General features: G+C 46.1%; 2 protein-coding genes across 12 annotated transcripts in view; both read right to left on the reverse strand.

Moving 5' to 3' along the window:
* Window positions 1-2,733, reverse strand: part of LOC308390133 (palmitoyltransferase ZDHHC14-like) — a 56,955-nt gene extending 54,222 nt beyond the window's left edge. The window contains exons 1-2 of one of the 4 annotated variants that reach the window (XM_080871828.1): window positions 2,179-2,733; window positions 1,299-1,593 (exon numbers count right to left, since the gene is read on the reverse strand). In XM_080871828.1, the coding sequence (XP_080727954.1) occupies window positions 1,299-1,540 (242 nt within the window). In that variant the 5' untranslated portion in view covers window positions 1,541-1,593; window positions 2,179-2,733. Of the gene's footprint in view, window positions 1-1,298; window positions 1,594-1,838; window positions 1,988-2,052 lie in introns of those variants that run through there. The other 3 variants (XM_080871831.1, XM_080871829.1, XM_080871830.1) reach the window with 3 other exon arrangements.
* A 7,669-nt stretch (window positions 2,734-10,402) lies between these two features.
* Window positions 10,403-21,718, reverse strand: part of LOC308389056 (AT-rich interactive domain-containing protein 1B-like) — a 163,442-nt gene continuing 152,126 nt past the window's right edge. For 5 of the 8 annotated variants that reach the window (XM_080870186.1, XM_080870188.1, XM_080870185.1 and 2 more), the window contains 8 exons: window positions 19,414-19,555; window positions 17,063-17,232; window positions 16,086-16,218; window positions 15,857-15,976; window positions 15,671-15,746; window positions 14,204-14,930; window positions 13,781-13,911; window positions 10,403-13,554 (listed from right to left, as the gene is read on the reverse strand). In XM_080870186.1, coding sequence (XP_080726312.1) covers window positions 11,770-13,554; window positions 13,781-13,911; window positions 14,204-14,930; window positions 15,671-15,746; window positions 15,857-15,976; window positions 16,086-16,218; window positions 17,063-17,232; window positions 19,414-19,555 — 3,284 coding nt within the window. In that variant the 3' untranslated portion in view covers window positions 10,403-11,769. The remainder of the gene's footprint in view (window positions 13,555-13,780; window positions 13,912-14,203; window positions 14,931-15,670; window positions 15,747-15,856; window positions 15,977-16,085; window positions 16,219-17,062; window positions 17,233-19,413; window positions 19,556-21,718) is intronic. The other 3 variants (XM_080870190.1, XM_080870189.1, XM_080870184.1) reach the window with 1 other exon arrangement.

Genomic DNA, 21,718 nt, shown 5'->3' on the forward strand with positions numbered 1-21,718 from the left:
GTTGATCAAATACGTGTTTTTAAACATTTTGGTTATCATAACCGCTTGTTCTGTTTCCAAAACAATCTTTGGCTGCTGTATAGAAATGACACACCAATCATCACTATGACCAGTGGCACGTGAAGTGAATAACACCGATCATCGTGGCACCTGTTAGTGGGTGGGATATATTAGAGAACAAGTGAACATTTCAGCCTCAAAGACGATCTGTTAGAAGCAGGAAAAATGGGAAACTTAAGGATCTGAGCGACTCTGATAAGAGCCAAACTGTGATGCCTATACAAATGGGTCAGAGCCTCTCCAGAACCACAGCTCTTGTGGGGTGTGAAGTGGGCAGTATGTATCAAAAGCGATGCAAGAAAGAAACAGTAGTGAACCAGCGACAGAGTCACAGGCAGCAATGGGGAGCAAAGGCTGGCCCTACATGAGCTGCTGTAGCTCAAACTGCAGAAAAAGTTCATGACAGAAAGGTGCCAGACTCCACATTCACCTGATTTGAACCGTGTAAAGAATATTATGAGTTTTACATATCTATAGATCAGACATCAGTCCCCTAACTGCAAAAGTGCTGTTTCTACAGGTCTCCAAATCTGCTGACAGAGACTGGACGTCCAGACAATTTAGAGACTTCAACCTGTTACCCCGAGGTCCCCTCCTGAGTGTCCATAATCAAAGAGCCATAGCTCCAGATATTTACCCTGAAACACTGCAATGACAGCTCAAGGAGTGTTGTTCATAATGGAATTTTAAAATGAAGACTAGCGACAGCAGGGACCTGATTTTTTGCACAATTCCCTTTGAGAAGGGTAACTTATCACTGGAATTTCATCGGGCAACTCTAAGATGATCAGGTCATTCCAGCTAAATGAATGCCTGCACACAACGACCTGAAGAACTCTAGCTGTAGAGTTACATGAAAATAGTGACGCCGACACTGAGCACTGCCTTTCACCCCTTTAGGCTGAAATCATCACGCAAACCACGTAAACTATAACCTGTAAACAGATTAAGACCAAGGAAACCCACACCCTGTACTTGGCGAGCTACACCTCCCACATAAATAGATAAAAAAAAACAACAACAACAAAAACCCAACATGGATGCCTCCACCTCTCCCATCGGCTTATAGTAACATTTTCCTGATACACCCACTCCACGGCGATGCCGGTGACATAACTGAATTGTGTCTTAGACGTTTCTCTGGCACCTGCTCTTATGAAATGTAATCCTGAATGTTGCTTTGCACAAATAGAAAGCAGATGGGAGCAAATGGGAGACCGCACATGCTCAGTACTTACTCAAAGCTGAAGAAAAGTCCACAAGTGACTAGAATGAGGATAAGGGTGAGGTAGAAAACCCCCGTCTGCTTGGCCATCATAATCCTGCCATCGCAGTAAAACTTATTCCGCCCCGGGAAGATCTCCCACTTCCTCTTCTTTGGGGTCCTTTTCTTGTACGGGGTCTCCATCGGTGTCGAGCTGCGAGTACTGATCTGGCTGTACTCGCACTCTCTCATGGACTCTGACACCCCGAGATGCATCAACAGCTGATTAAAATCCCCAGAGCTGAACAAATCCCGGGGCAGAGCAGCCTCTGTGGAGGAAATACACCAGTTCAGTTTAGCATTCAGGCTAAGAGAGCAACTTATCCGACACAGAAACACAGGGTGGGGGTGAAGAAAAAAAAAAGTTTGTGAGGGGTGCAGCACACACTTCCTGTTATTAATAAAACCTCGGCTAAAGCTCACTTTACACCTGTGTAGCGCCCCAGGTCCTGGCTATGGAGCCGGGTTCGTAAAAAATGCAAATTTAGCTATTAAAAAAAGTTAGCTAACTTACGCTCATATTTCACAGCTTAACGTTAACAGCCCCTCTGTTAGCAAGCAACCTGGCTAGCTACGACACGGCAACCGAATCCAAAGTGTCGCTAAGGAGCTAACATGGCTAGCAAGTTGCTGAGATAAGTTCTCGTTATACACGTTGGCCAACTCTGGCAATTAACGACTAGCCCTCTGGCCAGTCATCTCACCCACACACAGTTACAAGTACTGACTTCGATGTTTTTACTCCTAACTGTCCTGCATGGTCCCTGGGAACCTTTGAGGGCACTCTTCGGCTTAACGGTCACAGACATCCCGGGTGGTGTATGTCTGCTCCGCCCGCCGCCGAGCCGACTCACCGAGGGAAAGTCGTCGTGTCGGTGTGCTGTCGCGTAGCTTCTCCTCTCGTTACCCGGGTTTGTTACGAGCCGAGGACAAAGCGAATGACACCATCTTTTAAAAAAAATAAGTTTAAACAAATGAGTTTTTAATTTGGCTCGTCGGTTTAAGAAAAGAAAAAAATAAGTTGGTTGTGGAAGCGAAGGGAAATCCAGACACGGTGGGGTGCTCTCAGACGAGCTCCAGCATCCTCAACGAGTCCCTGCGCTCAACACCGACCGAGCAGCCATATGGCCAACTGTTTCTACAGCAACCATCCGCGGATACCGTCAACATCCAGCCAGGGATTTGGAAGAAAAGTTACAGCTTTTCCCGGTAAACGCGCTGCCAGGCCAGTCGACAGCCCTCCGCTCACATTGTGTTCCTGTCCACGCACGTCGCTGCCACCCTCGCAAACAACAAATATCAACATGGGAGCAGAGCACACAGCCTCAGCCTGCTCCTCCCCTTCCACCCAGGCTGGAGCCCGAGTCACCACACTGATGAGATGCACAGGGAGGAGGAGCCGATGAAGTGGGGCTTCCCAAAACGGGCTCCGGAATCCTCCGGGTGGTTGTTTCGCGAAAGGTGCGGAATAATGAATCCCCGAGAGCAGGGGTGTGTCCAGAGGGGAAGTGACCGTGGGTGCAGTTTGAACCCCACCGTTGCGCTGTGTCAATAGACTGTATAAAAAGGTGGAGTTGGCTTCAGGAAGAGTAAAACCCAACTCTGCATTCTCTTTAGTGGTCACCAGGGGGCGATACTTGTGGTTGCAAATTAGACAGATTCTATAAAAGTCTATGGGGAAATGACCCTCTGTCCCTCACCTCTGTAAACATTTACCTGATGAACTGAAGGCTCCGAAAAACGCAACTTATTCAATAAATTATCATCATTGAAGGTATCAGAAAGGAGGATGATTCAGGCTATGCTCAGTGATCCAGTTCACCTCTCTTCCCAATCACAAAACACCAGACATGGCAAAACCAAAGACACTGAGCTCAGGGTTGTTGTGATTTGGTGCTGTATAAATAAAGTTGAATTGAAATGTTATTGTCTATCCGATTGTTCAGTCTGACGTCACTAGCCGTGTCTGGGTCTAAACTCCGCTGCAGCTCCATATATCAAACGATCACTGTGGCATTACTGAGAGTTGAAAAACTGTCTAAAGTCCTTCATCTTTAATAAAATGATCAGCGTTCTGCTCTACCAGGTGTAACAATTGAGTTTAACATCCAGGCATCCATGAAAACGGAATTTATGACATTTAACGGAGTTAGAAGTTAGCAGGGAGTTAGCTCGCTAGCTTCTATCTAAATACAATATAGCATGACTGCGGGGTTTTGGAAACAAATTCAAACGTACAGCTCTGCTATCACTTCCAGCATAAATGAAGACAGAAAACTAAACAGCAGTGACGTTTGTAGGGTTACTGAAGTTGGGCTAGCTGGTATATAATGATGTGCTACGTGACCGCTAGCGACACAGCTATGTTAGCATAATATAAACAAGCTAACTTTTTTTCCACTCGATAAAAGTTAATGTGAGTGTTCTCGGTGGTCAGGAACAAATGTAATCGCATGGCAGGATGCTGTAAAAGGACCAAACTTCAGCCAGGAGAACAACTGAGATAATCCATCCACAATACGAGGTTAGTCATTCATATACTGCTGCATGGGCTGGGCTGTAGTTACATCCTAAGGTTTTAAAAACTGAGCTTAAATAAATGATTAGTGGTAATAAAAGCCGAGGGAGGTCAACAGTGATCACTGACTGTTTTAGGAGCTTTTTGAGATAAAATAGAAGAAAATACATAACATTAAACATGTTAACAACACAAAAGCCATATTAAACGCAGACTACTTTAGGCCAGGAAGTAGGATTCGTCGCGTCATCACTGAACAACCGGATTGTTCCGTTAAAGTAGGCCCATCTTATTGCATAGCCTGCTGTATTCTCCTTCTTGATACTAATGTGACCTTAAACCTTAAATGAGACCTTAAACTAGCAAGTCAGACCATAAAGTCATGGAAAACGTCTTACTGAAGTCATAGATTACAGGAGCACAGGCTAATATCTCATGCATGTGTACAGAATCCGACTTTTTATTTGTAACACAAAAAGCTGCCCCCTGCTGGCCATTAGAAAAATCCTGGTTTAACTTTTCAAACACAGACGCTGGTTTTCCTTCTGTTATCAGATGATAGCTCAAATGTTGCCAGACTTTAAAAACCCAACCTAATGTTGGGGATAAGTTGTACTTTGAACACCTTGCTGTATTTCCAATACAGTAGAAAGATAACAAATAAAGACAGCTATAGTTTTGATCCTTTTAATAAGCACTGGCAGTGTAGGCTCTAGCCAAGGCCTCATTAACTATATTTCTTTGTGCACAGCTCCACCATAACACACCAAAAGCCACCGGGCAGAATAATCCTTTAAAGGTGTGAATACAGACAGCCTCAGTTATTCAGACTCTGCTTAAAAACTATATCTGAATGGCTAATTGGACTGATAGGATCTATTTTTGAAGATTAGTACATTGCTAAAATTGAATGGTGATACAAACCACAAGTGGGCTGAGGAAATCCGATTAAAGGTGCCTACACACTGTGAGACTTTAGCAGTTTTACAGGTTCCTCCAGTGAATCGGGGCCAAGAGGCATGACTGTTTCCTCTGACGTTCATTTCTGCGCTGCAGCTCCTTTGCAGCTGTTGTGATAGGAGTCAGACATCGAACAAACAAGCTTCTGCTGCACCAACTCAACTCAATTTTTTTCTTTGTTGGCATCTCAACCTTTTACCTTCACTTGTGCCACTAGGGTTTGTTTTAGTTTTTTCCACAGTGAGTACTCAAACAGCAAACTCCACTGCTGAGGAATGAAGCCAAAGTGCCAAAAGCTTCTCTTCCTCCAGTCTCGTTCTAAATGAGTGTGTTACTGAGCACTAATTAGAAAGTATCTGTGCCTGAGCAATGCACCCGTACAGAGCTTGCTAATAGCGATCCACCGATCCACCCACTTGTCCTATGATGGGAGCTTTTGGCTCTAAAACACACATTCAAAATCCTGCTCCTCACATACAAGGTCTTAAATAATCAGGCCCCATCTTATCTTAATGACCTTGTAGTACCATATCACCCTATTAGAGCACTTCGCTCTCGCTCTGCAGGCCTACTTGTTGTTCCTAGAGTATTTAAAAGTAGAATGGGAGGCAGAGCCTTCAGTTTTCAGGCGCCTCTTCTGTGGAACCAGCTTCCAGTTTGGATTCAGGAGACAGACACTATCTCTATTTTTAAGATTAGGCTTCAAACTTTCCTTTTTGCTAAAGCATATAGTTTGGGCTGGACCAGGTGACCCTGAATCCTCCCTTAGTTATGCTGCAATAGACGTAGGCTGCTGGGGATTCCCATGATGCATTGTTTCCTCTTCACTCACCTCTCACCTTCACTCTCATGTCTGTGTTCAGATATGAAATTCATTTTTTGCATTTAGTCATTAGTTGTTTGCAACTTTATAAATAAAACTGAATTTAACTGAAATAAATTCAAATGTCAGTCGAACATTGTTAGCCAATGAGCACAATTGTTTAGTTTTTGGTGGCCACTGAAAAGAGTGCAGGTTTATTTATGTTCCTACGGCTGTGATGACTACGTGCAGTGTGAGTGTATACACAGCTCAAGGTGGACCCAGAGAAGCAGATCCAAGTGGCCTGCTGTGGTACTGCAACAAGCAAAGAAACTGAATAAAGGAAAGTTTCACCATAGATTTCTATCATGACTGTTTCTTTAAAACTGATGACAGCACAGCTGAAGCAGCATTTATATATAGTCACTTCATATTCACTGTGTTGTTACTTTGCTGCAGTTCCAGTCAGTTAAATGTGTACTGGTCTTTTGCGCAGCTGCAGGGTGAGACAATAATTCATATACGCAGTGCATATAACACAGACCATTGATATTAAGGTTCTCATATTACACTGATGATTTCAGCCAACTCTAATAAAATGGTCAGTAAGTCAGTGAAATATTGTGTGTCACAGGTTTAAGTGTCCTCCAGCAAACTCCATATAGTAGGTTGAAGGTGTCTTTATAGTCCTCACCTGCAAAGAGACATCAACCTTCAAAAATGTCCCACAGCATGTCCTCAGAAACGTCCTAACACGCAGGTTAACCAGGAAGGAAGAGCGCTGAAGACAACAAACATTTGCTGAGAGTAAATTGTTTGTTAAATGGAGCCACCACTGCTCATATTTACTGTTTCTACTGAAAACAGGCAGCCATGCTGCACATAACTCGTGCTTGCTGAGATGCCAAGTGCAGTTCAGCAGTGATGCAATTTCCTGTTCGGCTAGATTAGTACAGATGATTTCATCATCAGCCCACAGTTCTTCTGCCATCCATGCTCCCCTCACACACACACACACACCTCCTCATCATCAGTCACTGGCTGCAATTATCCACTTTCTCTGAAAGGAGCTCTGCTGCTTTTCCTCTAATGTGAGAAGACTTAATTGGCCAGAATCAAACACCATGCAAAGAGGGAAACTGTGTGTTCTCGTTGCACTTTTCTAGCCTGCAAATGCATTTTTGATGTGAAAGCTGGGTGTCGTGTTAGCCATGCCGCGCCCGGTCTCAGGCTGTAGGTTTAACACGCTCCCCCCCGTGTGAGTGCAGAGTGAGCAGCCACGGTGTGCTTTCCGAGGAAGTGGTCTTTTACCCTGCTGCGACATGCTTCCGTCATGCATCTGCAAAGCTTCCACCACCGGCCATGTGAATCCACCAAGTGGCACATGCCACACTTGATCTGCTGCAAAGCTGTGGATGTTTGTAATGGCTGCTAATGATCTGTAAGGCCTCCAGACTAATTCTTTAACCACGGAGCTCGTTAAGCAGCCCGATGACATACGGCAGGAGCCGTGTTTGTGTTGGCAAACGGGTGGACATGATAGGCCCCTTGAGTCAGAGTCCAAGAACAACATAGGCTTGACTTACATCCTGCCAAGGCCTCGTGCTGACAGTATTGTTTAGTTTAAAAAGCTGGACTGGATGAAAGAACACGGCGAGATCAAAGCCTCATCAGGGGGCTAATATACTCTCTATAGTCAAAATTACCGGATGAAGTCAAACCTGACTCATCGCTGCTGCCTTACGTGTACTGTAGCACATCACTAGAAAGGTCAGTCCTGTCTGTTTTGTTTCCACCCAGTGCTCATTAATTTACCTACAAGAGCAGTGAGAGGCAGCAAGGCAGCGGACCCCAGCCAGCGGTAGCCAATGACAGGTTCGGTTTCCTCCCGGCCACCACATCCATCCTGTCAGAGCTCAGTGACTCAGCTTTTCAGAGGCACGGGAGAGTGGGAGGTTTTCTCCTGCGCTTGGTTGCCTACGTGAAACACATCCTCCATCACCAAAAAAGTACAGCAGCCCACTTTCCCTCCAAACTCTGAATGACGGGCTGAAATCAAAAACACTCTGAAGTATGTGGGCGCTATTTATAATGTGCAGGTGTGTACCTGTAAGATGCGCTCAGAAGCATATCAGTCATTTCCTTCTCTGCAGAAACTGGCTTCAGTTAGAGATCAATCAAACTGTTAACCATGTCTCAGGCAGGCTGTAATTAATTTCAAAGTGTCAGTAAGAGTTAAATAAGACGAAGATGAGTGATCACGCTTCTCTGCTGCCAAGCAGCCAGACTCGCTCTCATTCTTTGAAGCCAAACTTGTGATGGGACCACTTATCAGCTGTGTTCTTAACCTCAGGAATGTTATTATTAAAATCAGCCTAAAATAGGACTTGATTTCATACCCATGTTTCCCCTGGCAAAGGAAGACGAGAGAGAGACGTCAAATTCCAACTAAAGAGGAAGTAACGACACTGGGGAGACACAAAAAAGAGAAAACACCAAACAAACTGTAGACTCTATTCAGTAAAAACTCAAACACCCTTGGATAGATGAGTGGCTGATGGTTTGTGTCCTTCTTGGAAACGCTGCAAGAGGACGCATTAAAGTCAGGGGGTACACAGAGTGCATCAGTCATGAGTTTCTGCTCCTAAAAGCACTTCTGATGATCGTGTTTGCACATGTGCATGTCTTCATTAACAGAGGAACCTTTATAACCTGTGATAATTAATGAAACACAGCAGATTAGCAGATTTCTGCAGAGAATAAGAAATTAGCTTTCCATCATTCGTCACAACATTATCATCTTTGATGTAAGCTTGAGACGTTTCTGTGGACTCGTAAAGTAAAAGCTTGTAAAGCTCAAGTTGTTTAAGGTCAAACACAAACTGTGAGTGTTTTAATGTGAAAAGCTTGAAAACAGGGGGAAGCACAGAGTGACTGTTCCTTATATTGTCGGACTAAACTATGATGATGATATGCACATATGTAAGGTTTTATGAGCTCAGTGTTCCTCCTCTGAGAGCAGATTAGAATGAATATAATTCCATCTCTAAAAATACTTTTTCAGATGCTACAAATCTAAATCCAGCTTAGTTCTTTGATTTGTGCTGGTTAATTTTGCACATTTTAATGAACTAATTCCAAAGCAAACTGTAAAATAAATGAAACCAAAATGAGTGAAACTGGTAATTATGGAGGCTTTCTGAAAGCGAGGGAGTAATGTGTATAACAGATGGGAAGCAGCAGCAAAGAGACAGGGTAGCTGTACCTCCCATGTTCCATTGATCTAAGTGTGCAGCACAAAAACAGAATATTTTTAATCACAATTAGCAGAGTTAACTAAGAAAATGGGTGTAAATAACTGAGCTAAACCCTGCATGGTGTCAACAGGCCTGATTTTCAGTGGCCGTGCAGCCACTGCTCGATAGATCTGTTTGGGCTATAACACCTTCATCCAGGACCTCAGTTGTGCTAAACAACAACGTGACAGCACATAATGCCAGGACAAATATGAGAACTTAGCATTGTGTGTGTAGTGGAAAACAAACCACAATAAAGAATAAAGACAAACAGCTGTCTTTTCTCCACGGCTATGAGGAAACGTCCAGACGGAGTAATACAACTGTTCTCATGGCACCCAGTAGTACACTTTCTCCTTGATATTAATACTTATAAATACTTGTATGTTTACCGGATCAAGGCTGTGAGATGAAGTCTTTGGAGGACATTAGTTTGGCTTTGAGTCCAGTGAATCTGAGAGCTGGTGTTTCTGCAGCGCCTGAAGAGTGAGATGATCCATGACACAATAAAATCTGACTCTAACTGAAGGGCGGGACTGATGCCAAGACCTGCGTTAGACACACAGCCCGAGAGCTGCTGTGATGTACAGTTTGTAACGTTGTCCAAGGAACAGTCAGCTTTCAGGAGAATCATCACATTCTGCTGTTTACTCTTCCCAACAGCAACTTATCACCGTGCTCACTTATACACTTTATTAGGGAAACATTGGATATTTTTGCATTAACACAAAGATGTAATCAGCCAATCATATGGCTGCACTTCACAGATGCTTTTGGGTGGTGGTGAGCTGCTGAGGTGTTTTGAATGTGGTGAGGTTTTTGGTGCCAGGCGGGCTGATCTGCTGGACTTTCCCAAACAACTATGGTTAAAATCCAGTGAGCAGCAGCTCTCCAGGAGAAAATCCTTGTTGATGTCAGAGGAGAACTGGAGCTACAATTCACACAGGCTCGCCAAAACTGGACAACAGACGATGGAACAACGTTTCGGGATCCAATGAGTCTTTCTCTGCTGCAACATTTGGATTAGAGTCAGAGTTCGGTGTAAACAACCAGAAGCATGGATCCATCCTGCCTCGTACCAACAGCTGATCATTACAAGGATAGGATGGTGGGGGTGTGACGATGTGGGGATATTTTCTCGGCACAGTTTGGGCCCCTGAGCACCAGCTGAGCATCATTAAAGCTCCACAGCCTACCCGAGCAACGTCCGTCCCTTTAGACCAGTCTACCATCTTCTACACACCAAGTCATGAAGCTCAAATCCTCTCGAACTGGTTTGTTGAGTTCACTGCACTCAAACGGCCTCCACAGCGTCCAGATCTCAATCCAACAGAATCAACGGGGGATTCTCGCTACGGATGCAAATGACAAATCTGCAGGAACTGTGAGACGCTACCAGCTCTCAGCTTGGACCAAACTCTCAGATGTTTTCAGCACCTTTTTGAACCTGTGCCACGAAGGATCCGGATGCAGCCAATAAAAGACAGCCCACGTAAGCAGTTGATGTTTGTTTTATTGGCCTAAGATTGTCTGGACATAATGTAACGTCTCCAGTGCTTAACGATGTTCATCGTACATTTATTCGTGACATGTGCAGCACAGAGTATAAATGTGTATACTGAATAAAAGACAGGAGTCATATGAAAAAAGGCATTTTTTACAATGAGCTTTCAGGATGTTTTGATCTTTTCACGTGTTTTGTTTTCGAGCATCGTGTAGATTCAAAAATATGCCCACTGACATGAACGCAGGACGTGAACAAACAGAAAGATGTTCGGTTCCCTCGCATGGCGTCTCCACAGCCACCCCCTCACCCTGGCACTTCCACGTTTCATTACCAAAGCGATTGTTTTCTCAGCTATAATACAACGCATACAGGATTTTTTTCTTCTTTTTTTGTTGTTTTTGTGTGTTTTTTTTGAACGGTGAAACATCAGATACATCTGCCATGTTCAAATATTTGACCCCATTAACAAAATATGTATAATAACAATACCAAATTTACCAACAATAAAAGCATTTGTTATAATAGTCAGAAAGTCCCGTCTCCTGCTATGCTAGATAAAGACCGAAAGAATCGTGTGTACAACAGTTTATATACACGGTGATGAAAAAATACAGACATAACACAAGTGATCAGGAAACACAAAGTTCATCTGTGAAAGTCATTGAGGCTATGATTGATAAATTAGACGCTTCTCTGACGGATGCTCTTCTCTGATGTCGATTGGCTGGTGCAATGCTGCCTCCTCGTGGCCATGAGCGCACACTGCAGGTGTCAGAAGCTTTTACATCCTCTGGTTTTCAAAGGGACAACTTGCTCCAAGTCCTATTGCACAACGTATGTTCCAGCGATGGAGACGTTTCAGTTTAAAAACTCAGTGTTTTCTCTGTGTTTTTTTCCTCCACCGCTGTTGGCAAAAAGTTCAAACTACTGTACAGTGTCACATTTTAAATAAATACTCTCCATTAACAAAAAGTTGATGAGCATATTGGCGTTTATAAAACTGAAAAACATCTCATCGACTCTAAAGGAACCACAGAATCGAGCACCAAGATCTGGTGGCAGCTTTGGCTGAAAAAGTAAACAAAGGAAGAAAAGAAAATAATGCCAAACCAAACGCAGCAATCCGACACCAGCAGGTATTAAATATTTGTATTAAAACGAGCTTTCAAATCCCGACATCGCCCAGAAGCTATACACATATATATATATATATATATATGTGTATATAGATAGAGACATTTTGTTTATGCAGATACTTCTTTTAAAAAAACACAAACATTTTCTGTCATTTTAATAAATAAAAATAGAAAAACCACAGAAATAGCCTCAGCGTGTGCCGCGCCAGTCCCGCCTCTCCTCATGTCATAACTTCCCCAAGTGAAACAGGACTTGGCAAATAATGGCGACCACTCCCACATTGAGCACCGAGGAGATGGAGATGTCTAATAATCTGCTTTCATACAGTACAAACTCTTTCTTGTTCTCTTGCACTTTGGCCATAGCCAGCAGGCCTTTAGCTGCTCTGCACATCATGTTTATACTGGGCGGGTCAATGGGAGGATGGCCCATGTGCAGCAGGCTGTGAGGGTTCTGCTGATACTGTGCCATGCTAACGCCGTCCTCCAAGAAAACTACCAGGTTACCCACGCTGCCCTTCTGCATGGCTATGGCACGCGCCGCTGTGGGGTCTCCCTGTGCCAGGTGGGAGAGCACAGCCACCGCCATCTCCCTGTATACCTGGGCCTTCCTCTGACCCACGTAGCGCACCAGGACCGTGAACAGTTTCTCCTGTCGGCTGAACGGCGGCGTCGCCAGCAGGAGGTCCAAGTTGCCCTCCTGGATGCTCAGCTTGCAGAGGCATTCCAGCACCAGCCTCTGGGGGGTGAGCTGGGAATGAGGTCCTGCCGACGGAAAGGGGTCCTGGGCTTCGGTTGAGGGGCAAACCATCCAGTGGAGGAGGCCGTCCAGGATGGGAAGGCAGATGGTATCTGGGTAAGTGGAGAGATCCAACTGGCCAGCGATGTTGGCCAGAGTGACCATGGCGTTCTCCCTGAGCAGACTCAGACACTCCCACCACCACTCGTCCTTACTGCTCGACAGCCCCCGCTCCTGCTGCTCGTCTCTTTGGAAGCTGGGAGGTAACCTGTTCCTCTCAGGGTGCACGTGGTGCAGCAGAAGCAGCCTGCCCAGCAGAAGAACCAGAGCAGGGTGGCGGGACATGTCCAAGTCATTCCCCGGGATAAAGGACAGACTCCGGACGATGTTGGAGACGCAGGTGCACCGCTTGGACAGCGAGTCCTGCCAGGCAGATGTGGTGGTGAGCGGAGCCTCGTCCAGGCAGCGTGGCTCATCCTCCAGCAAGGTGATGTGGTCCTCCTCCCCATCTGGGTGCACCCTGAAGGGGTAAGAGGGCAGAGAGCGCGCGGGATGGCCGTAAGCGAGGGCGTCAACGCGGGCGCACAGAACGTCGTCGATAGTCGCGGTGATGTGTTTCAGAGGTTGCTTCTTTTCGTGGTCCATCTTGCTCTCCTGTTTGCTCTCGTTTCTCCTGCCTTCATCCTCGGGCGCTTCGCTCCGGGGTTCGAAGTGTGTCTGAATGTGTGCCGTGGAGTCGCCTCCACCCGCCTGCCAGTGCAGCAGCCCGCTGGTAAACTCTGTGAGGTAACCGGACATGTCATCGGTCAGGTTCTCTTTGTGAACAATCTTGATGGGGAACTTGTCGTATTTGCTGGCTTGTTTGGGTTTATGCTCCGCCTCTGCTACGGGCCGATCCACGGTCTCTGCTTCACACTCTGCTGCCTCCTCTTCTTCTTCTTTTCCCTCCTTTTCACCATCTTCTCCACTCTTGTCCTCCCTGTTAACGCTCATGTTGGACTCCTCTGTTTCGCCGTTCACCTCGGCCGGCTCTGCAGCAACAGGTGTCACTTCCTCGGTGACGCCCTCGGCACGCTCCACCTGGGTCTCCTCGGCTTTAGAGAGCTCAGGCTGGACAGGAGAGCCAGAATCCCGCTCAGGTCTTTCGTTCTGTGCAGACGCTGGACTTGAGGACAGTTTCTTAGTCCCCACCTCAAACTCTTCCAGGATGCCAAAGATCTCAATCAAGCAACGGCGGAAGTACTCGACGATGAGCTCGAGGAATCCAGGCAACTGGACAGAGAAAAATAAAACGTGATCAATGCTGAGCAGAAAGAAGTCAGACGAGCTATCAAGTAGTCCCAGACTCTGAATACGAGCCAAGAATTTTTAAGTAGATATAATACTGCAAAACCTCAGAGGTGCATAACTAACTTGACTCTCGTGGAGTTTTATTGCAAAAGAAAAACAGGATCTAGATGATGATAAAGACAGGCTCTGTTCTGTGGGTTGGTTTTACCTGGGAGAGGTTAAAGGAGGCCACTGTGCTGTCATCGTACAGCAGGATATTGATGGTATCTAGCGCCCACGTGCTCTCTGCCAGCAGGCCAGACTTCAGAGACATCATCACGCGCCAGGCCTCAGGCGTTCCTGGGATTAAAACAGTGGGATTTTTGGAACCAGGAAGAAAAAAAACTGGCAATCAAACGTCCTGAAGATGAGAGGGACGCTAACCAAAGTAGATGGTTGTAATTTCTTTGATAAAATTTGGCTCATGTTGTGCTACCGTTAGCTGACAATGAGCTGCACCAGTGCAGCGATAGGGGAGCTAAAACACCGTTTCTTTTACAGCTGGAAAACACGGAAAACTTCCACCGGAGAAGAACCAGGTTTAAACAAGCTGCAAATATGCTGCTGCTGAGAACCTAAAACACGATCTTACCACTGTCCTTGGATGTTAGCTTGCGTCGAGGCTTGAGAATCGGCAGGGTGCCCTCCACTGAACCCGGTGGGTAGTTGAGGTCCCTCCTCAGATTAGGAGGAAACTGCCCGATGGGTCCACCGCCCTGCGATCCCATCATGGCCAGGCCGGGTTTAGGCATCTTCATGGGGGACATGAATGGCGCTTTGCTGGGCGACATTCGAGAGTCCATGGAGCGCTGGAAGGCCCCTGGGCTCGGCGCTCTGGGCAGGTGGTTGGCCATGGACGGGGAGTTGGAATAAGACGACGGCTGACGCGAGGACAGGGGGGGCATGCCGCCTGATGATGACATGTACGGAGACTGACGGTGCCACTGCTCCGGCCCGGGCCGCCCGTCCATGTCGTCTCTGCCTATCGAGCCGTACGGGGGCATTTGTGATCCCGGCCTGCTGGGGTAGGGGTAGCCGAGGTCTGTCCTCGAAGGCCACATGTTGGGCCCGTCGGCAGCGTGATTAGGAGGGGGCCCCCCACCCAGCATACTGTGCTGGCTCTGGCCCGAGGGGGCCATACGGTCGCGGGGGTATGGGTAGGGGAACTGTCCCTGGAGCGGTCTGTGTTCAGAGTAACCGCTGCCGTAGTGGTTGTACATGTCCGGCTGCTGGTTGGTGTACTGCATGGCGTACATGTCGCCCTCGTGTCTCTTGGGCGGGGGGCCGTACATTCCATCCAGCGGACGCTTGTAGCCCTGCTGAAGCAACGGGGGAGATCGTTAGCGACGACGCTTAACAAAAAGCAATCACACGATGAAAACATGCTTCCATGAGACGTGCACACAAAGCTCACGAGAGCATCCATTTTTCTTCACATCCACCTGTCAGTGGGCGAGAGGTGAGGCGCGTGGCTCGTACTTCCATTACCATAATTATTTTACCGCGATGCTCCATTACACCTCCAGCCGGGAGCTCCGCCGATCTATCAAAGACTCAGAAATATTCTGAGTTGTGAACTAAATCTGAAACCACGCTCGTGTGGCAGAAACGCAGCAGGACGCTGCAAAAACACGCGATGGCTTCTGCTCAGAGCGGTCACCTAATGGCCAATTACCTCACACTATTTTCCTCCAAGACACAAAGAAACAGTTCTACTCGATACCATAATTACGTGGCTAATAATCTTCAGTTTGACAAATGACGTGCGAGAGAGGACCATTGATTGGCCCATTCATGAGGGTCATTATTAGGACTCAAAACAAGCAATCATCGCTCTGCTTTACTTCATTCTGATGGTTCAAAAAAGCAGAAATTGATTGTGATCACAATGACAACAAGAAACAACCACAATCACAAAACACATCCCACCCACTGTGCTGTTATCTTATTAATTTATTATCTCTGGGCTGAGATTTGACACTCTAATCAAACGTCTTGTTTACAGCAGGTATGATTACGGTAAAGCTCTGACTGAGAGCGCCGTGACGAGCTGTCTCACCTGCTGCTGTGGGTACATCCCAGATGGATGCATCCCGTACGGCATGCTGGAATACTGCTGACCGTAGCCGTCGTGTCTGAAGCAGAGGACAGAGGGGAAAGAGAGTATCACTCACTGATTGTTACAGAGCACAGGCCTCCAGAGAGGCACGCACACTCTGCTGGAGACACGTACGAGAGCGCTGACCTGTGCTGTGAGGGGTATCTGCTGGGCGAGTACATGCTGCCCTCACTGTTGGAAGGTCCCATGTTGGTCTGACTCCCAGGGGGGCCCATGGTCCCCTCCATCCCCATCATATGGTCCGGCCTAAAGACAGCAGGACATGCTTTACTGATGCTGTGCAGTACACCACGCCTCGACGTTCAGGACAGAATAAATAAGAGGAAACTGATTCCCCCACTTTGTGTTTTTTTACCTCCTGTCGTAGCCCGGCCCGTACGGGTACTGTGACCTTTGGCTCATGCTCAGGGCTGATGGGGGTCGACCATACATGTCCTGCATACCGCTTCCGGGCATCTGGGCTGGAATATAAGGATCGGCTCCTGCCACTGTGGAGGAAGGAAAGCAAAGACCTTAGACTGGACCTAATAATCTAAATTGTATGAACGCGTTAAAGAACAAGGAGGGGAAATGGTTTCATTCTCCTGGAAATATCCAACAGCATCTAAATGTGCATTTCTGAATGCACGAACCATGTTTCTGCTGACCAGCAGGTGGCAGCATGCCTCTATGAATATTCTGCACTTTGCATGATTAAACCTATTGTTCTGAGTTGTTATGCAGCTATCATCCACCATATTATTCATTCAGACTCCATTCTCGCCAGCCTTCAGAGGAGCCGCCATTCTTTCTAAAACTCCCGTTTGTTCTGAAAACCAAACCGCACGAGTTGGTCGAAGCAGGTGCTTCACAGCGGGGGGAAGGATGAAAGGTTGGAAACAAGAGGATGAAAAGGAGGAACAAAGTTAGGATGAGACGCAGACTAAGCTACAAGAACTTAAAACGAGCTGGTGTGTTTTGGATAAAGCGACAAACAGTTCTCATTTCGATTCATACTTCTAGTAGGAAAACACACACACACACACACACACACACACAAACACACACACACAAACACACACATATGTCCTGATGTGAGATGACACAGTGACAAGATAATGAATTAGACCACTGAAACAGATGAAAGCCCACTGTCTTTGGGATACACGATTCACTGAAATGAAAGCTTTTGCACAGTTTAAAGATGAAGTTGAGAACGACCCCCCTAATTTGTCGTACCTGTGGATTAAATGAATCTCAGAACAACGCTGTTCTCTCAAAGTTCAATTAAGGACAATAAAAATGGAGAATCGGGTTTGGGTGAAGGTTTATTACTGCATGTGTCTCACTCACTCTTCCTCATCCCGGCGAAGGGGTCCTTGGCATCGTACTGCATCCTCATCATCATGTCAGGCATGCTGAGGCCCTGCTGGTACGTAGCCGAGGGGGGCAGGGCGGGAGTCCGCTTCTGGAAGGCCGGGTCGCTCACCTCTGAGAAGGGGTCCTGCACGCTCACACTGCTCCTGGAAGTGAGGGGGGATGAGAGGCACCGACACAACACACTGAATGCTTGGATACAAAAATAATAAAGTTGTCAGTTTCATTTTTTAAGAGCGGGAGTCAATCATGACATATACTATTTGGTCATTTTATTATTTGAGCCGCTCCTCGTGTATTTTTTAATTTTTCCTTTGAAAATAGGAAAAAGGTGCAGAGATGTACTGAAACGTGCAGACATACACAGAAATGCAGAATATGAAACAGTTTGCACATTTCTAACGGTCATCATTTGGTGTGAGCGCTTTTATCCTTCAGCACAGACTCAACTCTCTCTCAGGTGGGTTCTCCAGGATGTTTTAAGCTCTTCTTTGGATGTTTCTGCCTTTTGTTCTCTATCAGGATGATCCCACACTGCCCAAGTAATGCTGAGGTCTGGGCTCTGGGGACACTGATGGTGTTCCCCTGTGTGCCTCACTGCCATGCTCTCCACATGTTACTCCATGGTGGATCAAAATCTGATGGTACTTTTCTGCATTCATGACAAGATCCCAGCACCACTGGCTGAAATGCAGCTCAACCCCCCACCCTGCTTCACAGATGGCTGCAGACTCACTGTTGGACCTCCCCCTGACCTCCTTGTACATACTGACCATGATTTGAACCAAACCTTTTCAAATTTATATTCCTCACACCGTCACACCCATTGCTCTGATTTTCAGTCCAGTTCTTGTGTAATTTAATACCTCAGTCTTGGCTTCTTGACAGCTGTCCTTCGACTGAGATCATTTCTGCTGAAGCTTCAGTGAACAGCAGATGGATCAGCTGAAGGTCCAAATACATCTTTCAGGTCCTGAATCAGGTCTTTACTTTTTTCCTGATTCTTGTTCAGTTTCCTCAAATTTTTTTCTGAGATAAGCCAGCTCTTCAGCTCACAGCTATTGAGCTATTTTGTTGGTACAAAAATACTATTTCATGTCAAAGTGTGTTATCTTGGGTACTTTTCACAGATTCAAGTGAGGACAGTAAAGAAATGAGACCAAATGTTTTTGTGACATGAAGAGATCATCTAAAATAGTCTCTTTGCTAGGTTGTCTGTTATGTGTAGAGACAACACAGTTTCATCTGCAAGGAGCTTTTTTATGCATGAATGACTCAGAGGTCAGAGTTATGCAGCTGAACTAACAAAAACATTGCTTTAAAAACAAACAGGTACGAGGCCTGGATTGAAAACGAGTGAAAAAGCCGCCAATGTCAAAAAAATAAAAACAATCTGAAAGACCTTCAGAGAACTCAGGACCACGTTACAAATGACAAGAAAGTATGCTCCATGGAAACGAAGCAGAAAGAAATAATGGGCGGCTCAGGACACAGAACAACACAAAATCAACATTTAATTTGAAAAAACTTTTTTTAGGTTTTTAATGTGGAAACAAGGACAGGTAGGTCGCACGCAGCCATCGATGTGTCACATTCAGGACTGTGAAACAGGAACTCGGAGACTCAACAACAAAACTGTTTTATTTTGTGTGAATAAATCGAGTCGATTACTTTTTGTTGGCTTTTGTTGACTTGACTGGGAGGCCTGTGAGGAGGCTGTGGGGGACATGCTTTTTATATTAGATTAAAACACATTAATTAACTGTCCAGCGTGTCCCAGTGTGGCCCTGAAGGAAACGGAGTTTGACAGCCCCGCTGTGATGCGCACGAAAAAACCTTAAATTTAAATGTGACAAGAGGCCGTCAGTCAACTGTGTGCAAAATAAAACCTTTGATCTAAAATAGGAAGCATAATAATGACATCCAGGTAAAGAGCTCAAACACACACTCTCCCATCACCGATTAAACAGTGCTTCTCTCAGGCTCAGCAAACGTGATTGTTGCTGTTTCTAATTAAAACCAGCAGAGATGAAGGCGTGCGACTCGAATCGTCACATAAAGAGCAGAAAGAACCAAATCACACATCCCAGTCTCACCTAAACATAGCAGCACACTGAGAGCATCCCCTTTTATTTCAAGCTCGCTCCACTACGCTGTTGTTTAATTTTAGAGACAATGTTCACACTTTTGGATACCACACATCAACAAACAGACTGCTGACACACAAACGATATCACACAAACACACAACTTATTTAGAGAAAATGAGTCAGCAGCACACGTCGGTAAATGCAGCACCAGGAGCATCATGCATGCGTCTGTGTGTACCTGTTGGGGGGCAGTGGTGTGACCTGTCCCAGGGGGGTGGTGGCAGGTGTGGGGGGCTTCAGGTCCCCCGCTGCCTCTGCTGTAGAGCTGCTGCCAGAGGACTGAGGTGTCTGTGGGCCCTGGAGGGAGCCGCCTGAATGAGCTGGGAGACACAAGTAGGAGTATTAGTTCTGTATCATAAGAACACGTTGACACTGTTGGTCTTCCACAAGTCTTCAGATACGATCTGAAGGTTGAGTTAGAGCTGGTTTTACTGCAGCGATGTGCCGTAATAGGGAGATACCTTTGGGCTTAAGGCCAAAGCACTCGCAGCGATGCCCTACACGAGACATGAGCCTACAGGAGGCGAGCGGAGGAAGAGGAGGCAGGAGGAAGAGGGAAGGATGCCTCCACTCACAGACCTGTTCTTAATATGAACGCTGTCTGAAGACGGTTTAGCTGGATTTTTTTGTCTTTGTGTGCCATCGACTTCAAGTGGCGAGCTAAGCTCGAGGCCACAGATGTATCAGATGTAAAATTAAACAGCCAATGTGATGGAATCATGACATGTTCAAGCTAACGCTTCAGAAAGCTTGAGGTTTCACACAGAAACTCTGGGGTTAAGAGCGGGTTAGTGCAAACTTTTGTTATGACACCTAAACTCCTGATGATGAGGAAATCAGAAGAAATTTGAACCCCCAGCCCGATAAAAGCAACGGATCCAAATTCCCAGGAGCAGGTTTAACAGAAGACGTGGACCGTTCCAGTGAAATCATGACAAAGACGGAGACAGAGAGAATATGAAAGTGTCCTAATGAGCATTTAGTGTAAGAAGCCTTTCTCTCGAATATCCTGAGTGGCCTTTCCCTGCACCACACGTTTCCATAGAAAGACTTAAGCTTTAAAAATTCATGCTAATTCTGAATTATTCAATGATACCCTCTGCCTCTACATCACAGGAGACGGAGAGAAGGAGAGCGAGACAGGGAGAGATGGTTATCCCATGATTATGAGCAGGAGGTAGGAGGGGGCAAAGAGGGGTCAGCGAGCATTAGGGATTCTTCACTTCCTGGGATATCCCGGCGTCAAACGGAAAGCACGCGTGGGGAAGTGCAAACAATTGCGGGGTCAGTCGGGGCTAAGAGGTTTACCATTCTAAGAGCGGCAGCGGTGGGGGTGGTGGCGGTATGAGGACGGAGGACAGCGTGAACTTAAGTGCCCTCTGATCGTCTTTTAGAGCGAGATGTAAGGGGGGAAAAAGTGTGTGTGGCTGTTTGATGTGTGCGCACACAAAAGCGTGTGTGTCAGCGGGTGACATAATCCAGAGGGGTGGCAGCGGTTAAGGGGGAGGGTGGGGGTGGGGTGGAGAAGGGGGGAAAAAAGTCAGTCAGCTGAGCTGTTTTGTGAATGAAAGGTGACGGCGAGGTCGGGTTTGTTTACGTTCTACATTCCAGCCCTCATTAATCACTCCCCACACCCCACCGCCACTCACCCCCACCCGCCCTGCTGGACACGCTCCCTCAGTGACATCACTGGGCTGTCAGTCTATATATAGGCTGGCAGGGAGTCAGTGGGGCAGTTCAAAGCGCACAGAGGCAGAGAGCGCATTAACACCAAGCAACATGAAGGACAAAAACGGGAGGTTTTCCTGGCGTGTGCACGCGCGATACGCACTTCTTTTCATAACACAATTTTCCCTTTTTATGTGCAAGTGCAGTAATTAAAAAGTCTTTTTGCAAATTTATAAATACAAAGGTAATTATGCATATTCAGTCTGCTTCTTAAACATCAAACATTATTGCACGATGGTTAAATTTATTACGTTTCTTTCACTTAAATTAAACTTTGTCTATATTACAAACTGCAAACATTTCATTCTATTCATAGTTTTCAAAACAGGGAAAAATGAAAAATGCCTTGAGTGCATCACTGAGTGGATATTTAATCATAAAACAACCAAAGTGAGCCCTGCAGGGCAAAGACGAACCGCAAAGTTAGTGTCTACAGGAGATCACTCTGTTTTTTAAAGGTAAAGCTAATCAGAGGGCAAGCTTGCCCACTGCCACATTTAATGAAATAAAACAGATAAAAACAGAATTAAATGCTAAAAAAAATCTCTTTCATTTTCTTTCTTTTCTAATAGTAAAGTTGTTCATTAAATACACAGATATGAGCTGGATTGTAACATAAATTGGGGGCTCGTCCGGGCTCCTTTCTGGGAGTTTTTTCGAGGATGAACGATGGCTGACGACAGGTGTTCACAAACTCTCTGCAGTGTGTGGCTGTGCTTGTTTTGCTCGTCTGTTATCCTGGGTGTGGGTCTCAC

This window comes from Rhamphochromis sp. 'chilingali', assembly GCF_963969265.1.
Source record: "Rhamphochromis sp. 'chilingali' genome assembly, chromosome: 21".
Lineage (NCBI taxonomy): Eukaryota > Metazoa > Chordata > Actinopteri > Cichliformes > Cichlidae > Rhamphochromis > Rhamphochromis sp. 'chilingali'.